The sequence below is a fragment of the Phascolarctos cinereus genome, unplaced genomic scaffold, assembly GCF_003287225.1.
Source record: "Phascolarctos cinereus isolate Bilbo 61053 unplaced genomic scaffold, phaCin_HiC Scaffold_2;HRSCAF=192, whole genome shotgun sequence".
NCBI classification, from domain to species: Eukaryota; Metazoa; Chordata; class Mammalia; order Diprotodontia; family Phascolarctidae; genus Phascolarctos; species Phascolarctos cinereus.
The window spans coordinates 242,853,274-242,860,457 of NW_027555625.1; the positions used below are offsets into that span (position 1 = coordinate 242,853,274).

At 43.9% G+C, this 7,184-nt stretch overlaps 1 protein-coding gene across 1 annotated transcript; it reads right to left on the minus strand.

Annotated features, from left to right (window-relative positions):
* Window positions 1–46: 46 nt before the first annotated feature.
* CTSZ (cathepsin Z) lies at window positions 47–6,545 on the minus strand. The gene is made up of 6 exons (XM_020981472.2): window positions 6,325–6,545; window positions 5,706–5,869; window positions 1,982–2,161; window positions 1,243–1,393; window positions 884–1,049; window positions 47–340 (listed from the first exon to the last, which is right to left on the minus strand). The coding sequence occupies exons 1-6, from the start codon at window positions 6,474–6,476 to the stop codon at window positions 230–232; spliced, it is 924 nt and encodes a 307-aa protein (XP_020837131.1). The 5' UTR covers window positions 6,477–6,545; the 3' UTR covers window positions 47–229.
* Window positions 6,546–7,184: the final 639 nt, after the last annotated feature.

Here is a 7,184-nt window from a genome sequence, read left to right on the forward strand (position 1 = left end):
CTCAAGATACCATATTGACCTCTTTACCATTAAACAGACAGGGGACTTTTCTAAAGTAGTTTATTATAACAAATAATCCTGTATAGATTTTTCTGAAGAAAAGGCAAAAACAGTGATTTGTATACTTCTACCTTTGGAAGTATGTTTCAGTAAATACTTAAGGATGTGATCCATTGAGTTGCAATGTGAGGTAAGACAATTAGAAGCAGCTAGTTATATTTAATAAAACTTAAACTATGGGATCCCCAAATGAACAGGACTCTTCAACAGCAAGATTGTAGTTACTGCCTTGTCCATCTTTAAATGTACTGGTTACTATCCTCATCCAGCCTTTTTCACCCTGAGGGGAAAAAAATGGTATTAAGAGACATACATTCCATTTAAGTTATTCACTATTTAAGGTGTATCAAATAATGCCTGTTACATATATGTATGTGTGTGTGTGTGTGTGTGTGTGTGTGTGTGTGTGTGTGTAACAGGCATTATTTGCCAGTTCCTCTATGCTACAAATATAATTCCTCCCAGAAGGAAGAATTGCTTTTCAACTGGGAAGATTGGAAATGGATAAGAAGCCAGGCCAATGTTGTGGTGTTTTTTCCAAATTACCCTATTCAGTTGCCCTTAACTGACCTTTTTTCCTAGAGTTACATCTCATTACAGTACTGATTAACTTCTTGAAGAAGAATAAAAATGGATACAACCTACAACATAAATCCTGCCAACGTTGCCTTTAAAAGCAGAATTATAAGGAAGGAGATGCAGTGGGTCTCACTCCATGACATAAAACCCAGCATCATTTCTAGCCTGATCGATCTGACAAGCATCCTTTATGATGTGTTTCACTTGGTTAAGTGAATGAACTTTTTCAGGGAAGTTAACTTACCCAGGGTTCACCCCATGAATTCCGGACAATCCAGTATTCTGTTCCATCATCGTTAACACCCCACCCAGCCACAGAAATGACATGGTTTATCATGGCTCTAGGATTGTATTCAAAATAGATCCCACCAGTGTAGTTATCCATGCTTTCTGTCGCCATTATGCCACAACTAAAAAGGAAAAAAAGCATATGCTAATTCAAGCTAAAAGAAATATCACTTGGGTCATTCAGTTCAAAAGTCTCCCTGTGAAGCAGTAAACATTTTTGACATTACAGGCAACAATGGCTCCTGTCCCCAAACCCTGGGCTTTTCCAACTGCAAATCACCAGCCCCAGAAACAAAAAAGCAGTTTATTTTTTACCTGATAGGACCATTTGCATATATTTCTGCCATCATCTTTTCTCTCCCAGAAAGGGTACCATAGTCCCCAACTTTCCAGAGGGTATAGTTCTTGATGAAATGGCAATGGTGGAATTCATTGCATGTGCCACATTGGTTAAACTCGTCACATTCTGCAAGCAAGGTTAGATTAAACATGAGATGAGAATCAAGCAAAGTTAGATTAAACATGAGATGAGAATCAACTTTGTAAGGAGTTTTGAATAAAGCAAAAACTCAACTGCTTTCCCACTTACAAAAGAAAATACTCATTTAAAGGGTGATAAGGAGAGAAATAAGCTAGTCACAACATCTGTTTTTTTAATGGGATCACCAAGGGCAAGCTCCTTAGAATGCTGTGACATAATCTTAACAAAATTTTATGGGCTTTTTCTTGTTCCTGGTGGTCAGTGAAAAGTACCCACCTTCCACATGATAGGAAAATAATCAAACCTACTTTCTAGGCTGACTAGTATCTTGCCCCCCAAGTAGGGCACAGCCAGAGAATAAAAAGAGTGAGAAGGAAGAAAGTAAGAAAAGAAATGAGATAATCAGGATAGGAAGCGAGGGGCACTTTCTGTGTCACAGAAATGCTGCCTCATGTTTAGTAAATTAAAATGCCAATAAATAATCATTAGCTTTTTGAAGTGGATTGTTACAAGGCAGCCTGCTTAGACTACATAATTATGCATTTATTATGACTTTCAAAGCTGCTGGCCTACCCTGGTCTTTGGCCTGGTAGTTGTTGCAGGTCTCATCAGGAATGCCATGCTTGTTAGCATATTCCCACACAAACAGATCATTTCCCCCTTCACAGGACCCAGCATTGCCACAGTCAATCACATGTTGCACAGACAGGAGTGTCGATGGCCAGGCTCCCTTCCTCTTAATGTTGATTCGATCTGTAAAGAAAAGTCCCAGCATTTTACCTTTCAGAAATTTAAGCCCCACAATACTACTACACCAGAAAAAAGATGTTTTACAAACAAAGTTAGTAGCAAATGAAGCAGGCAAATAAGTATGAACAACCTGGGTCACTTGGATTTGCTGCATTGTACAGCCAAAGACCAAACCGTTTGGTCACATGAAGAAGTGGGCAATATGGATATAGTTCACAGGACATTTTTTTTTCCATTAAAAGTTTTTTTTTAAGTTCCCTTTTTCTTTTTACCAGTATGAGAGGCCTGTCTTTGTAAATAGCAAGGAAAGTACCTCAAATGTTTAAAAATCTAACCACATTGTCAAAGTTATTTCCAAATCATACTAAATGTTTGTAATTTTTTTGTGTGCCAAGTTTATTTTATTAGAGTTTTTTAAACAAAAAAATTTATTTAGATCATAGTAGCTAATATATAGCACAGTAAGATGTTTTACGTACATTATCTTATTTGATCCTGAACAACCTGTGAGGTGGGATCAGATAAGATAATGGAGGTAAAGTACTTTGCAAACCTTAAGGCACCATATAAATGCCAGTTATTATTTATTATTGTTATTAATTAGCTTAGTATTTCAAACTCCTAACCGACTGCACACTGTTGGAGCTCAGGCAATGTTTATAAAGCAACACAGAGGGATGCTAATAAGTGCTTAACAACTAGGCTAAAGGACGGGGAGATGTATATACACATTATAAGTTTAATTTTCCTCTTCAGTCTACATAATCAACAATAGTAATCTATGTGATGCAGTGGGTAGAACGCTACACCTAGAGTCAGGAAGACCCCAGTTCAAATCCATCCTCATACATGTAATAGCTGTGTGACCCTGGGCAAGTCATTGGACAGTTTGCCTCAGTTCCCTTACCTATAAAATGGGGATAATAATAGCTCCTGCTTCCCAGGGTTGTTGTGAAGATCAAATGAGGTAACTGTAAACTGCTTAGAACAATACCTGGTACATAGTAAATGCTATGTAAATGTTAGCTGCTATTATAGCTAACAATCAAGCCCTGATTTGATTGCCAATTTCTGAGGTGTAAATGCACACGCTGAAAATTTAACAATCTACTCAATCAGTTTAGAGCTGGTTAGAGGACATCCCCATATGGGGGGTAGGTACTACTAATATTCCTGACAGGTGAGGAAATTGAGGCTTTTGGTGTAGGCTGACTTGCCGAGGGTCACATAGCCAGTAAATGTCAGAATACAAGCCTAAGTCAGGCACTATTAACTATTCCACATAGTGTTTCTTTCCAAAGTTTCTTTTTCAATTACTAGGCAAGTTTAGTTCAATGGTAGCTTTCAATTGTCTTTCCCCCAGATAGAAAAAAGTAAAATGAATAACATAAAAGGAAGCCCAAACTAGAAAGAACGGGTTACAAATATGACTATCTTCACTACAGAATAGAATCTAGTATTAGAATGACACCTTGGCCTTACCTGAGGTGCATTTGTGTCTTAATTAAATCCTTTGTTTATAGGACTTAAATAATTTGTTTTGCTTGTATGCAAAATTGAGTAGTTCAGAGGCTAACGATTCCAGCATATAATGTAACTGTACTGGTACTCTGTACCTCTTCCCCACCTCTAACAAGAGAGACACTGTGCTAGTGCTAGGAGCTAGCAGGAACCTCCCAAGGCCATTGCTTGTCAGAGTTAGCCTTTCAATTGTTGAATAGGAAAATGGGACTGCCCACTGATTTTTAAAGTACAGTCAAAGCTCAGTCATCTATGCCATTCCCCTTCAAAATGCAAATGTCATGTTTGACATAACACAACCACCATTAGTGGGAAAAAGTGGCCCAGAAACTCTTAAATGAACTAGGATTAAATCTGATAGGTAAAACTACAACAATATAAAGAGGAGGAACAAGTATAATGAATCAGAACCTTGTGAAATTATAATGACCAAGTTTGGTCCCGGAGAAAAGTTGGAAAAAAATAATGCACCTTTCTCTGTTACAGAGGTAAGGGGAATATGGGAATGAAATAAATATTGCATATACTGTCAGAAAAGCCTTGATTTTTTTTTGTTTTAATAAACTATTTTCCCCTCATATTTTAAAATCTTTGTGGGAAGTGGTCTCCTGGATATTTAAAGGAAGAAATTTATTTGGAAATTACTAGGGATAATGACTGAACCTGTGACTTCTTTTTTGAAAACTCCAGGATAAGCAAAGCCCCTTTACCAATGCAGACTGGCACCTGTTTGTGGCAATATGATCTTAAGAGTTGCTTAGAGCACACAAGATATATCAGAGACAGGACTTGATCCCTAGTCTTCCTAGCTTAGAATTCAGCTTTCTTTTAATTATATCACATTGCCTCTCTTTGTCAAGCAGAAGATGTCAATAAAAGTCTACTTCAGTCCTCATAAGCCTGTTTTCCTAGGGGGCCTGAGCCTAGCAAATGAAATTCTTGCCGAGTTATCTTTTCCCTCCAAGAAAGAAAATAAACGCTAAAACCCTGGAGGCTTCCTCCCTCGCCACTTTTCTCTTAGGTAGCCCACTACTAACGGAAGTCATGCCACTGCGACCAACAAACTAAAACTTCTCCTGCTCCTGACTTCACTAGGAGGCTGCCTTCCCCCTTTCCACTAAAGGCTATGCATATATTTCATTGGGAGAAGAGAAATTTAAGCAACGTCCGACGTACAAAGTCCAGCCCTAAAGTGCCCTTTCGACCTTTTCACTCCCCGTCTACCTACTTCAGACGTACCCTATTGATGTAAGTTATGCTCAACACTCAGAACTGAGGGATAAAGGCGGAGAGGGAAAACATGTTGGGGAAATTCTGTATTTTGACAACTAGTCAAAAATTCTTCTAGCAATGGAGGATACAGGCAACTTGGCCGTCCTTTGTATACAAAACTTCAGAGGTTCCGGGTCCAAAGGATCTTCTCCATTATCATGCCAATGACTCGCCTTCTCCTGGCCCCAGCCCTCTTCCCCCTCCCCCAAATACCCACAGGTCTTAGTAAGGGTCAAAGCTTTCAAGCCCAGAAACCGGCATTAAGCTAAAGGCAAGGGAGAGTTTCAAGCATCAACTAAAGGTGAATGGCTTACTTCTCCAGAACAATGACTTTCTAAACTTTTCGAAGTGCCGCGAGTTTTTTGGTTTTTTGTTTTTCCAGGTAAATTTTTAAAAGTGCCGCAAGCTTTTTTTTTTTGGGGGGGGCAGTGTTGGAAAGGTTTCTCTAATCAGAATCAGGAAAGGAAAACAGAAAGGAACACAGGAGGTGGGGTGGGTCTCAGTCACCCAACAGGCCGATTTTGAAATTTTGTGAATTCCCAGAATCTCGAACACGCGGACGCTCAGAATGCCCAATCATCAAGGGGGAATTTTTTGCTCTTCTACATTAGCCGCTTTTTTTTCTGCCTTGGGAAAGTTCTAGGATCAACTGCAGAGAACCCCAAACTCCCCACAATTGACACGAATAGAAGAGGCGTCTTTCCTTCCAATTGGCCCAAACCCGACCCGTGCCCTGCCCTGTCCTCGGACCCACCTGCCAAGGCGCTGGTGCTGCCGTGGGCCCAGCAGGAGCCGCAGTACTGGGGGATATGCTGGTTCCGGGTGATGCTGGCATAGTTGACCCCGTTCACGTTGCGCCAGTCCCAGGCTTTGGGCAGCTCAGAGGGAGACAAGTACTCGTGGGGCCTGGGGTAGGTCCTAATGTGGAGGGAGCAGGAGTCACCTCTGGGACCCTTGCCAGGCTGGAGGCCCCCTGGTCTCCTTAACTCGCACTCATCTTTCTGTCCCGTACACAAACATGCACGTGCATGCACGCGCGCGCGCACATACACAAGTACATGCACACGCACCCTCTCCCCACCCCCCACCCAAGGACAGGCGTGTGCTAAGTCCAAACTCTGCGTCCACAAGGCAGCGTGGAGGGGGGCGGCGGGAGCCGCCTTACCAGCCTTGTCCGGCCGGACAGTTCCCTCCTTTGCGGGGGCGGGGGGTGTCACTCTAAAACTTCCCAGTACACTCGGGGCCCCTGCTCTCGGCTAGGGCTCTGACCCTCCCGTCTACCCTCCGAGAGCCGCCTGCGGCTGGAGCAGAGGAGGAAGCGTGCGCCCCAGGCGCGCGCTCCCAGGGTGGGGAGCCACGGCTCCCCTCCCCACCTGCGTCCCTGGAGCCGATCCCCCAGCAGCGGTCGGTAGCAGCTCTGGCCCTGCCGGTAGTACATTCCCGCGAAGCCCGGGCTCCAGCTGCCCCAGAATACCAGCAGAAGCAGCGGGAGCTGCGGCAGCAGCCGCCCCTGGAGCTGAGCCATCCCACGTTTCCTCGGGGATCCCAGTATTCCCTTCTCCTTTCCCAGGCTCGGAGCGACGGAGGTTGGCTGCGCCCGCGGGCCCTACTTATAGCGGCGTCCGCTCGGACCCACCCCCGGGGCGGTCCTCCCTTCCTCCGTTCTTCTCCCCTCCCCCCTCGCCCCTGGCCCGCCGGTGCTTGTGGATCTCTTAGCTCCGCTCCGCCCACCAGTCTGTGAAGCTGAGGGCCCCAGGAGGCCCCTTGGCCTACTGGGCCTGGGGTCCGGGGACCCGCGGCAGCCCCGACGAGACCTCTCAGGCTACATTCCCCTACATTCCCCTCACCCCCGGCCCTGGGTCTGTGAAGCCCCAACATTCCAAGTGAGTTCCTGGGGTGGACCCCGCAGACGACCGCTGGGATGTATCCCCTTGAATGTGATCCAGATCTTAACCTTGATCTTGATTTAGAGCTTGTCTTGGAGGTAAATCTACCTTTGGATGACTTTTCACCAAGTCCTTTTGGCTGAAAGCAGCCTGCTGGAACAAAAACGCTCTTGATTAAGTAAATGAAACTCAAGCACTAGAAAGATGCCCAGATGCCTCATCTCATCAATACACTTGGCTTCCATACCACCTCTAAGCAAGATTCCCAAATTTTTCTCTCCAATATCAACCTCTCTTCTGACCTCTAAAGCTACATCTCCAGCTGTCTTTTAGGTGAGCAAAGCCCA